This window comes from Staurois parvus, unplaced genomic scaffold, assembly GCF_062004578.1.
Source record: "Staurois parvus isolate SC_StPar_1 unplaced genomic scaffold, SC_StPar_1.0 ptg000989l, whole genome shotgun sequence".
NCBI classification, from domain to species: Eukaryota; Metazoa; Chordata; class Amphibia; order Anura; family Ranidae; genus Staurois; species Staurois parvus.
This window is the reverse complement of record NW_028318785.1, coordinates 198,051-210,874: the sequence shown is the minus strand read 5'-3', so window position 1 is coordinate 210,874 and position 12,824 is coordinate 198,051. Positions and strand designations below refer to the sequence as shown.

Sequence of the window (12,824 nt, the reverse complement as noted above, 5' to 3'; positions counted from 1 at the left end):
AACCATCATTGACACCCTCCATAAGGAGAGAAAGCCTCAAAAGGTAATTGCAAAAGAAGCTGGATGTTCCCAAAGTGCTGTATCAAAGCACATTAATAGAAAGTTATGTGGAAGGGTAAAGTGTGGAAGCAAAAGGTGCACAAGCAGCAGGGATGACCGCAGCGTGGAGAGGATTGTCAGGAAAAGGCCATTCAAAAGTGTTGGGTACTTTCACAAGGAGTGGCCTGAGGCTGGAGTCAGTGCATCAAGAGCCACCACACAGAGACGGATGCTGGACATGGGCTTCAAATGTCGTATTCCATTTGTCAAGCCGCTCTTGAACAAACAACGTCAGAAGCGTCTTGCCTGGGCTAAAGAAAAACAGACCTGGTCTGTTGCTCAGTGGTCCAAAGTCCTCTTTACTGATGAGAGCAACTTTTGCATCTCATTTGGAAACCAAGGACCCAGAGTATGGAGGAAGAATGGAGAGGCACACACTGCAAGATGCATGAAGTCCAGTGTGAAGTTTCCACAGTCTGTGTTGATTTGGGGAGCCATGTCATCTGCTGGTGTTGGTCCACTGTGCTTCATTAAGTCCAGGGTCAACACAGCTGTCTACCAGGAGATTTTGGAGCACTTCATGCTTCCTTCCGCAAACGAGCTTTATGGGGATGCTGACTTCATTTTCCAGCAGGACTTTGGCACCTGCCCACACCAAAACCTGGTTCAATGACCGTGGGATTACTGTGCTTGATTGGCCAGCAAACTCGCCTGACCTGAACCCCATAGAGAATCTATGGGTCATTGCCAAGAGAAAGATGAGAGACATGAGACCGAACAATGCAGAAGAGCTGAAGGCCGCTATTGAAGCATCCTGGTCTTCCATAACACCTCAGCAGTACCACAGGCTGACAGCTTCCATGCCACGCCGCTGTCAAGGTCCTACCTTTTCCCTGAGGTTTTGTTACTCCATGTGCTGGCGTCCATCTTGGATTCTGCTGTGCATGGTGGGAATCCTTTTATGCCTTCAGGTCTCTGAGGTCCATCCCCCAGAGGGGTGTGGCTGATGACATATAAGCCTGTGGCCCGCACATGCTCTTTGCACTTGTGTCTTGTGTCTTTGTCTTCCTACAGCTCTGTGTATACGCTCGTGACTCTTCTGGTATTCTGACTCGGCTTGTGATTAAGACCATTCTCTGTGTTTTCCTTCGATCTGACCTTCCGTTGCTGAACCAGGCCCGTGACCTGTGATTCTCTGTCTACTGTTCTGTACCGTTTTGTCCCGTTGTTGTCGACCCAGCTTGCCTGACTACGCTATTGTCATTCTCACCAGCTACACGCCATTGGCGGCGGCCATTACGGCAGCCGGGGTGTCTCGGGGGCCGCGACCTGGTACCTGGCTGCGTCAAGTCCATCCCCACCATCAGGGGCCCTGGTGAAGGGCAGCCTGGGACTTAGACTCCACGCCCTGAGGGACTTCGGTCTGTTGGTGGTGGTTGTCGTCAGCCAGTGCGTTACCCTGCCACTAGGCCTACCTGTCCGTTCCACAGCCCTGCCCTGACAGCCGCATTGAGGCAGTAATTGCTGCAAAAGGGGCCCAAACCAAGTACCGAGCACATATGCATGCTTATACTTTTCAGAGGTCCGATATTGTTCTATATACAATCCTTGTTTTATTGATTGCATGTAATATTCTAATTTTCTGAGATTGTGGATTTGGGGTTTTCATGAGCTGTAAGCCATAATCATCACAATTATGACAAATCACAGCTTGAACTATCTTTCTTTGCATGTAATGAGTCTTTCTCATAAATTAGTTTCACCTTTTAAGTTGCATTACTGAAATAAATGAACTTTTGCACGATATTCTAATTTTTTGAGTTTCACCTGTACTATTTTCTGAACGTAATCCTGTTACATTTTTTCTACTTACAAAGTGAGATGGTGTTCAGAACAATTCCAGAGAAAGCAAACCCACAAAGACAGCGGAAAGTGCAATAAGTGACAAAGTTGGGGAGGAAAGCCACACATGTGCCAGATACTGCCATCATGAAATAAGAGCCAGTCAGAATTGCTTTTCTACCAAACCTAAAACAGACAAAGAAGCATATGAATTGTATTTATCAAATATTCAATCAGTAAGGATTGTGTCTGTATGTTCCTTATTTTAATATTATAAATGTAAAATACATTGTACTTTCCATTATCTACTACAGTAGTATTATTTTCAAGTTTTATGTAGTACTTCTTACTGACACAGTTGGTTGCTGTACAGAAGCAGGTATAGCAGACTAGTACAAGGTATACAGCTTAAAGACTACAATTAAAGTAATTCTAAAGGGTGTAATTTTTTTGTTTTTAAATAGCACACATAATACTTACATGCTCTGTGAAATGGTCTGGCACAGAGCAGTCCCGATCCTCTTCTTTTTGGGTCCTCCACCAGTGGACCTGGCTCCTCCCCCTGCTGAATGTCCCCAATAGCAAGCCTCTTGCTATGGGGGCTCTTGAGCAAGCTCACTCCTGAGCTGCACTCCTGTGAATGGACATTGTCCATTCACACACACAGTGTGGCTCGGCCCTGCTCCCTGCTCTCTCCTCATTGGCTCACTGGCTGTGATTGACAGCAGCAGGAACCAATGGCTCCCACTGCTGTGTGAGCCGATGAGGAAAGAGAGACCCAACAGAGCCACGGTTCTCATGCACACTGCTAGGTCAAGATGGGGCTCAGGTAAGTATCAGGATCCCTTAATGCATAGACTGCATTAAGGTAAAAAAACCCTCTGCCTTTAGAACCACTTTAAGGCTGTTTTCACACAAATGTGTTATGGTAGTAAGCAGATGGCACAGATGGCCATGCGCATTATGCATTCTGAAAGATACTGTAAAGTACCTTTACAACACGCATGCATTGCAGCACACCACAATGCTCACAATACTGTTGCAAAAAATGTTGTTGACACATATTTTGTGCATTCTGGTGTATTTATTTTTGATTTCTCCACCTGGCTACCCTACTTTCTCTCCTCTGAAGTACCCACTATCATTCTTGGAGATTTTAACATCCCCATTAACGTCAACAACCCAGCTACATCCCAACTCTTCAACCTAACTTCATCTTTTGCCTTAGCACAATGGACACAGTCCTCCACTCACTCTGATGGGAATACATTAGACCTTGTCTTCTCCCGTCTTTGCACTCCTTACAACCTCACAAACATCCCCTTTCACAATCTCATCACCTTCACAGTGTCCTCATCTTCAAACACTTATCCCTCCAAGCAGCAAACAATTAAAAAAATTACCTTCACAACTTGAACCCTGCTCCTTTTCACTCTGCAACTGACCGCCTCTATGACAGAATCTCTCCCCTGTCTTGCCCTGACCTGGCCACTGCTGTCTACAACAGTTCGCTTTCACCACATTAGATTCACTTGCTCCTCTAACAACACGAAGTATCAGGCCCCGACCATTACAACCTTGGCAGACTGACGACACCAGAAATCTTAAACGACATAGTCGTGTGCTGGAGTGACTGTGGCGTAAAACCAAATCTCACCAAGCTTTCGCCCTATATAAATCTGCTTTCTTAACCTACAATTCCTCCCTCCATGCTGCCAAACAAGCCTACTTTGTCACTCTCATTAATAACTTATCATCCAGTCCTCGTCGTCTCTTCTCTACTTTTAACTCTCTACTTTCTCCACCTCCAACTCCACCCAGCACCTCACTCACTGCTTACGAGATTGCAAATCATTTCAAAAACAAGATTGATGCAATTCATAGGGGCATCGCCGCTGCACAGACATTCATCCCACTTAGCATACCTTATACTAAACGTCCCTCAACACTTTCCTCTTTTGACCTTGCTACTACTGAAGAGGTCACTAAAGTTTTCTCAGAATCCCGTCTCACTACCTGCCCCCTGGATCTTGTCCCCTCTCAACTACTACGGTCACCCTGTTCTTCTATCCTATGCTCCCTCACTCACTTCTTCAAACTATCCCTCTCTAACGGTGCCTTCCCCTCCCCTCTAAAGCATGCACACATCACTCCCATACTTAAAAGCCCTTCCAGGACCCCACCAACTTGAACAACTTAAGACCTATCTCCCTGCTCCCATTCACCTCTAAACTCTTAGAACGCTTAGTCTACAATCGCCTGAGCTCCTACCTCACTGACAACAACCTTCTTGACCCTTTACAGTCTGGCTTTTGCTCACTACACCCCACTGAAACTGCCCTACTAAAACTCACTAATGATCTACTAACTGCTAAAACCAATGGCCACTACTCTGTACTCTTACTACTTGACCTTTCTGCGGCTTTTGATACTGTTGACCATCCCCCCCTCCTCAAAAAACTCCACTCTCTTGGCCTCCGAGACTCTCTCCTGGTTCTCCTCCTACCTATCACAGCGCTCCTTCAGCATTACCTATAACTCTGGCTCCTCCTCTCCACTCCCTCTTTCTATAGGGGTCCCTCAAGGTTCCGTCCTTGGACACCTACTCTTCTCCATCTACACCTCCTCCCTTGGTCACTTGATAATCTCCCATGGCTTTAAGTACCATCTCTATGCTGATGACACACACATCTATCTTTCTACTCCTCACCTGTCAGACACCGCCTGGCAGTAACTCTAGCAATCCACAGGACAGGATTCCCCAGAGCGCGGAGTCTAAGCCCCAGTCTGCTTGTTCACCAGGGCCCCTGATGGTGGGGATGGACTTGGAGCAGACAGTGACCAGGTCGCGGCCCCTGAGTGCACCTGCCTGTGGTAGAGGGATCCGCCAGAGGTATACACTGGTAGAGAGCCTGACGTGAAGAGGCGGAAAGGCCTGAGCAGTGGTGACCGGATCCGTGCAGGACGGATGGATGGCAGAGTCGCAAGCGTGGTCAGACAGGCTGGGTCGGTAACGGTGGGGACAGCACGGTACAAGGCAGCAGGCAGAGAGTAGTCAGGTCACTTGCCGGGTTCGGTAACAGGAGTTCAGATCAATAGGGATATCCAGGAGAGTAGTCAAACGAGCCAGGGATCAGAGCAGGAGATAGTCAGAAAGGTCAGGATCAAGCAGGGTCAGCAAAAAATCAATCAACAGATACACAGGAGCAGGAACAGGGTAAATAGACCATACGGCAACTAGTGTCTGTGCAAAGCTGATTTAAAGAACGTGCCCTGCGCTGTCATTGGTGCCAGTCACGTGTCCGCGATCGCGAGTGCGCATGCGCGGCCGCCGCCCAGGTCCTAACGCCTGCTGATTAGAGTACATTGGTGTTCTGTGCATGCGCAGACCCGTGCGCCGCCGTGATTGCTGACATCACCCCTTCAGTCTCCTCTTGCATTACCAACCTACTAAGCGACATATCGGCATGGATGTCACTTCACTTCCTCAAACTCAATCTTTCCAAAACTGAGCTCTTAGTATTCCCTCCAGCCCATGCCCCCTCCCCTGAGTTCTCCATCAAGATCAATAAAACAACCATCAGTTCCTCCCCTCATGCCAGGGTACTAGGTGTAGTCCTAGACTCACATCTGTCCTTTCAGCACCAAATCCAATCACTGTCCAAATCATGTAGACTTCACCTCCGCAACATCTCCAAGATACGGAAACCACTAAGCAAATTATTCACTCCCTTGTTATCTCTCACCTTGACTATTGTAACTCCCTCCTCATTGGCCTACCTCATCGCAGGCTATCCCCTCTTCAGTCTAGCATGATTGCTGCTGCCAGACTAATCCACCTTACTAACCGTTCTGTATCTGCCACCCCTCTCTGCCAATCCCTCCACTGGCTTCCCATTGCCCTACGGATAAAATTCAAAACATTAACAATAACACATAAAGCCATTGATAACTCTGCCCCAAATTACATCACCAATCTTGTCTCCAAATATCACCCAAACCATACTCTCCGCTCCTCGCACGACCTCCTGCTCTCTAGCTCCCTTGTCTCCTCCTCCCATGCTCATCTCCAGGACTTCTCCAGAGCTTCCCCCATCCTCTGGAACTCTCTACCCCAATTTATCAGACTATTGCCTACTCTGCTCACCTTTAGGCGATCTCTGAAAACCTATCTCTTAAGGGAAGCCTATCCTGCCCTCAGCTAATAATGGAATTTTCTACTCCTCCTACCAGTCCATCACCCGCAGTTACTACCTTTTGTACCACTAGCCCCTCCCTCCTAGATTGTAAGCTCCCTCTTGTATTGAACTGTATTGTTGCTGTATTGTCTCCCGTTATATTGTAAAGCGCTGAGCAAACCGTTGGCACTATATAAATCCTGTATAATAGTAATAATAATATTTAACTACAATAAAGAGATGAAAAATTGTGGTGTATGTGTGTATATATTTTCTCAATGTATTATTATAACTAAAAAAAGGAATTTTTTAATTTAGTTTAAGTCTAGTAAATGAATATATACTTCTTACACTAGCAACTCACAGCTAGTACAATCAGGTGAGTTAACCTACTCTGCTGAACCATTTAACTACTTTTCTGAATATAGAACACTATCCTCCCTTTCAAGCCCATATAGCTCTGAATGCAGTTAGAAAGTCAAAAAATTAGCATCTCCTGTTGTACTTAGTTTTTTTGGAAGCCCAGTGTAAGGACTGTATAATTTAAGCACTCTGTATTCAATATTTTTTTTACATACAAGTAATGATAATAAAAAAAAAACACTTGATTTATAAACTAATGGTACAACAAAGTCATATATCAAAAGCAATAATAACAACTATCCCTAACAACTATCACCATATGATGATGTGACCTCCTCTGTCCAACGCATTTGTCATATTGATTTTATTGCAATTTATGATTAGGCTAGATTTACGTGTGCTTTTTGTGTGTTTTCAGAAGTACAGGAACACACAATAATTGATTTAACATGATTTCCTTTGGGTTCTGTTCACATCTATGTAATTACTGCATACCATGCTTTAAAACATGTGCGCTAAAACAACGCAATAGTGTGAAGGGGGCCTTAATGTTTAGTTTATGATCTAGGAAAACATATTAAGGTAAATCCACCCAATTCTCACCGTCTCTAAGAACAACTGCTATATATAACATAAATATATAAATTATGCTTCTTTTCACACAACATTTGTTTTTAAAATTCACGCATTTTGTAATTGGATTTGATTGGAAAAATTGATAAATCCTGGATCAAAGTTGTGTGAATCTTTTATTAAACCATTTATAAATCGATCCCTAAAATAAAAATATATGTGAAAACCAGATTTGTGAAAATTTCTTTTACCATCTGGTTTTGTCATGAATTGCCAAACAGATGGGGCCAGCAAGTGTGTTTTCATGCTGTATTTTATTTTGCTACAGGAATGAAATACCTGCCATATTATTATTAACATGGTTGTTTTGATGTTCTTTGTGCTTAGATATGAATTATTGTATGTTCTGTTGTCATTACCTGTCAGATAAATTTCCAAGTATGAAGGCTCCAACCAATACTCCTGCCATATATATTGATTGAGCTACTTGTCTCATTTTACGCTGGTCACAGACCAAATCCCACTGCAAGAAAGAATTAAATATTCACTTTTCCAATAATATTTTGCTGGTAAGTATAGGTATCCTAGGTTCATCTACAGTGAGAAAATCTGAGAAAATGTTTCAGGTTTTATTATTGCATCTCCTTTGGGGAACTATTTGGATTTGAGCACAGAAATGTTTGCAGTTGTTTTGTATAGTGCAGGTCATTGAACAAATATGAGTCTGTTTTTCTCCTCTAAGTGAGTAAAGTTCACCCGATACCGGCACAGCCAGGCAACACGCATTTTTCAACTTGTATCCAAACACAAGAAATTGACCATAGGCTTGTTTTTTGTATTTATTAAGGATTTCAACTTGGGTAGAGTAAAGGGGGTTATGGGTGCCGAACTAGAATGAAGAGCAACAAAATGAGGACAGTTTCCTTCACAAGCATACTGCAAAAATGACAGATATTTGACTGCGTTCCAACCGGAACAGTCTTTAGCAAAATAATCCCCTGCTAGGAATTTGGTGTCCGCTGAGTGGATTTTTAGCAAAGAGACAACTTGTAGGAGCTTTGGGTCCCATTAGTGAACAAAAAACCACACCACCTGGCTACTGTATCTGATCCTAGTACAAGGGATTGGGTAAACATTAGACTGTCCCCTGAAGACTTGCCAAGAACTTGTATTGAGCAGACTTCTCCCTTATAGGTCCTGGGGTTGTAGAGATACTCATACTGTTCTTGTCCTGCAGCCATGGGTAGAACTGCTTTCAGGCCTTCCGCTGGTCTGGTTCTTTTCCAAAAAATGCAGGATGTCCTTTCCTGGTGGACTGCAGGGCAATGAAGCCTCCAGCCTGGATTCAGAACACCCTTTCCTCCGTGGCCCCCTCCCCAGCTATACAGCAGTACTTCGTTTTCCACCCGACTCCCCTTATGGTCATATTTATGCGCTGCTCTGCCACATTACCAGGTTTCCTGCCTGGGATTGGTCAGACTCCCATAAATATGCAGATCAGCCCATCCTCACCTCCACCTACTGGCTTCTAGAAGCTTCTCCAAGCTTCTAGAGCAGGGGAGGTACCAGAGGACTGCCTTTTCGATCCCTCCAGATTAACTTGAAGTAACACTTTGTCTAAACCCAGGCTTCTAGCAAGCCTCTAACTACTATCAACAAACTATGTACACTAGGGGGCATATATATATTGCTGTTGAAAAAGTGCTTTGTTGATGGACTTTATTTTTTGCTTGGAGAATTGTATAGCCTTTTCTGTAAAATACCTTACTCCTGCAATCTGTTTCTACAATACAGTATAGAGTACAGTTTAAATATCAAAGTGTGTTGACTCCTCACAATTCCTGGCTATGCTGGTCTGGCCCCGCTCACATGTGCAGCAAGCTCAATAATCTTCAAAACGAGGATGAACATAGTCAAAAGGGGATCTTCAGATTTGGAAAAGAGGAAGGAAAAAGGGGGGAAGGGGTGAGTAAATGGAGGAAAACAGATGGGGAAAGGGAAGGGTGAAAGAATATAAAGAGAGGGAATAAATGGGGGGGAGGGGCATCTGTGAAGAGACAGGTTGTAAAGGGAAGGCATCAGTAGATATTAAAGATGGGAAAACATGCAATCTTGGAGCATAGGTCCTAGGGGATTATCTTGTGGCAACATTAGTTTGGTCCTAAAGGGGTTGTTCCACAGAGAAACAAGTAGGGGCACACCACAGGAGGAGCCACACACAGTAGGATAATTCATTAAGAAAGCCAAAAAAAACAACCACATTGGGCAGTCAAGGGGATGCAGGGCTTTAGCATGAGTGAAGCAATGCAAGGTATAATCAGGATTTCTACCAATAATTTTTATATTTTTTGAAAAGTGTTAAAGCCAAATGAATAAAATCTGAACATTGTAAGCACCCCTGCCAGTGTTATATCATTTGTTCCAACATCTGTAAGTGCCACTTTTGTTGGATAACTTTGTCTGTTAAAGGAAGGTATGTTTAACCTCCCTAGCGGTATGATTATGTCAATATTTCTGTGCTCAAAGCGGTACATTTTTTTGCATGGAAATATGTATTTTTTTATTGTAGGCCTTTAATTTTTAGGAATAACTCACTGAAATCTGTCCGAACAAGAGTCTAGTAAACATCCCAGGTATGATAAAATTTGAAACACGAAATCATAAATTATAATATAATAATCATAAAAATAATAATATAATAATAATAAATTTAATTCAATAATATAATCAAACCAAAAACACTAAAATTTGAAATAGAGCGCCAAGTTCGCACATCACTGAGCAAAGTCACAAAATTGTTTTCAGTGTCTGATGACGAATTTCCCCACGAATCATTATCACTCAATTCTGCAAGTGGTTCTGATTTACTATTGCTGTTCTCTAGCTGGACTAAAACCGCTTTTGACCTAAAGGGACGCTTTTTGGACGCCATGGACTTTTCTCAGTTTCTAGGCAGAAAGAACAGTCAAAATGCAGGCAGGGCACAGGACAAAGCAGTAGGGACACAATGTATGTGAAATAGTTTGATACAGTAATGTTTTACTATGTGATTTTAGTGTATTTTGTGAATGTACGTTTTTAAAATTTTTACATTTCCCGCCGGTTCCGGCCCCCGTACATCCTGATGCTCGCAGGGACCGGAACCCAGAAGACGGATGCTGGCATCCGCCGGAGGAGATGGCCGGGGACGCTGCAGGGGACACATCGCAGGAGCCCAGGACAAGGTAAGTGAAGCTGGGAATCCCTGAGCAACGCTGCAGGGTAATCCCGAGTGCAGCTCGGGGTTACCGCTTTTGGCAATGATAATTAACCCCGAGCTACACTCAGGAATACCACTAGGGAGGTTAATAGTTGATAAAACTATGTTACAGGGGTATTCAGGAAAAAAACCTGCTGTGTTAATACTAGTTACAGACTGCATCATGGATCCACTTTGAATTACAGCATTGTATGATTGTGGTAGATTTTATTAGTGCAATTTAGCTACTGAAAATCTCCTGCGTAGCTCTAGGTTAATTACTAGCAATACTCTTAAGCCTAGTACACATGATGAGAAAATCATACGAAAAATATTTCAGAACAATCATTCGATAATATGATTATTCATACACAGTTTTTGAGAGCTGATCACGACAGTTCATGCAAAATTATCCAAAGGGACAAGCACGGAAAGTTTTCTTGTATGATACCGGAGCAAATGATTTATGTTTAATCAGTACAGTGTTCATCCAAAAACAATTGAGTACAAGAATTTTCATAACTTTAGTAACCTCTTCATTTTCAATATGAGACTAGCATGCAAAAAAAACCAGATGATTGTTTGTCCGACATTTTCATTGTGTGTAGGAGGTTTTAAGATGATTCGGCTACTAAAAGTAACCCAAAAGAAAACAAAACAAAGGATGCAATAGCCAATGTTTGCCCTGAATGACAATCAAGAAGGTATTTGGAACAGTCCCTAAACAATGCTTTCAAGCTCTGAACTGATTATCCTAGTAAGTAATTGAAACTAAAATGTCAGAAAAGAACAAAAGTGTGTTGCAATGTGCAGATCATTACATCTACTGAATTAAACTAAAACAAACTTCAATTTTGAAAACAGTGCAGCTAAGAATACCTTTCAATAGAATTCTACAGTTTTGCAAAGTGTCAACAATAAGGATAGGTTCACACCACAGAGAGCACATCTGTGCACATGCATTGATGTGCGCTGGCAATGTGCACTGTTGTGTGTTTTTGCATGTGCTGCGGTGCATTGTCTACATGCCTTGTATTTTTTTTTTAAGGAGAACACCAACGCATTGCAGTGATGTGAAATATATCAATACAAAACAATGGGGTAGATGTACTAAAAATGGAGCACTCAGAATCTGGTACAGCTGTGCATGGTAGCCAATCAGCTTCTAACGTCAGCTTGTTCAAATAAGCTTTGGCAATAAAACCTGGAAGCTGATTGGTTTCTATGCAGAATTGCACCAGATTTTGCAATCGTCAGTCTTAGTAAACAACACTTATTGGGACTTTTTTTTACTTTATTTTCAAATTCAGATTGGAATTGTTAGGTGCAATCTTGTTTAGTTTGATAAAAATAATGATCTATGTAACCCAGTGCTCTTGTTATATTCTAAACATTACCGATGTAGGTCTAGTCTTACATTTTTGTAAATATTTACCAATCATATGCAGAAATAAGTAAACATGTATTTTATTTTCACATGATTGAATAATTGAATCTTCACAAATTGTGCTGTGTGAACATTCTGAAAGCCTTTATTACATTTAGCATCATCGTATTCTGTGCATTACCTCTGTGACGATAGTGGAGATGAAGGTGCTCTTGTCATAGACCCAGCCATCCTTACAGGATTCAGTGTTGTTTGTTGAAGTGACATTAGTCCACAGGCCAAGCTCTGCATTTCTGAACTTTATACAACTTTTGCTCTTCAGGGTGTCATCCTCTGGTATAAACATTGCAATGTTGCTAAGATTAAAAGAAACTGAAGCATTGTCCAAATGTGGAATACGACAGCGATGTAGGGGTACTGCAGCTGTAAAATTCTGCAGGAAATTATGTGAAGCCATAAACATCATAGGAAAGAGCAACACAGCAGTATTGAGAACCTGAAAACGACCCAACCCTCCAGTGGTTTGTAGGAGGTCATTAAAACCCATTGCTACTCTTGGAAATGATGGGTTTACATCCAAGTTCCTTTTTTTTAAATTATCCTTGTCAATGATTTGTGTTTTTTAATCTTCGGCAGCAGCTCTAATTTGGATGGTATGATAACTGCCAATGCTTAGAGGATTCCATATACCTGTATGCGTTGACCTGTGTGTTTTGAGCCTGTAAAAAAGCTTCTGTCTAATCCATCTGGCATAACACATTATAAACGAGTATAAATGTAGATTATCTGCTACTATGCAAAAGGTCCACCCACATTCATTCCAGTTCTCTCTGAAGGTTAGTAATAAATCTGGTTAAATCATAACTGATAACTTACAGGTTGATTTCAAAGTTATGGAAAGAGCCAAAATGTTTAAAATAGTTTGAACTAACGGGGCTACGTAATGTGACTACAATTAAAAAAAAATGCTTTTGCCAAATTATAGAATTAATTTAAAGGCTATATTCACCTATAAGAAAAAAAATAATATGGGGGGTGGATACTTAGCAACATGTTACACGTTACACCCTAAATACTGATGTAACATGTAATGTTGCTAAAGTGAAACACGTTGCCCTACTGGGTATCCATGAGGATGACCAGCGTTCACATCATGCCAAGCTTCTGATCTCTAACTGTGATAAAAAGGAGATACTGTTAAAAT

At 42.3% G+C, this 12,824-nt stretch overlaps 1 protein-coding gene across 1 annotated transcript in view; it reads right to left on the bottom strand.

Moving 5' to 3' along the window:
- Positions 1 to 12,167, bottom strand: part of LOC149441393 (solute carrier family 22 member 6-A-like) — a 99,623-nt gene extending 87,456 nt beyond the window's left edge. Inside the window, exons 1-3 of the mRNA XM_089657404.1 lie at positions 11,802 to 12,167; positions 7,415 to 7,518; positions 1,913 to 2,067 (exon numbers count right to left, since the gene is read on the bottom strand). Of these exons, the coding sequence (XP_089513530.1) occupies positions 1,913 to 2,067; positions 7,415 to 7,518; positions 11,802 to 12,167 (625 nt within the window). The remainder of the gene's footprint in view (positions 1 to 1,912; positions 2,068 to 7,414; positions 7,519 to 11,801) is intronic.
- Between the last annotated feature and the right edge of the window lie 657 nt (positions 12,168 to 12,824).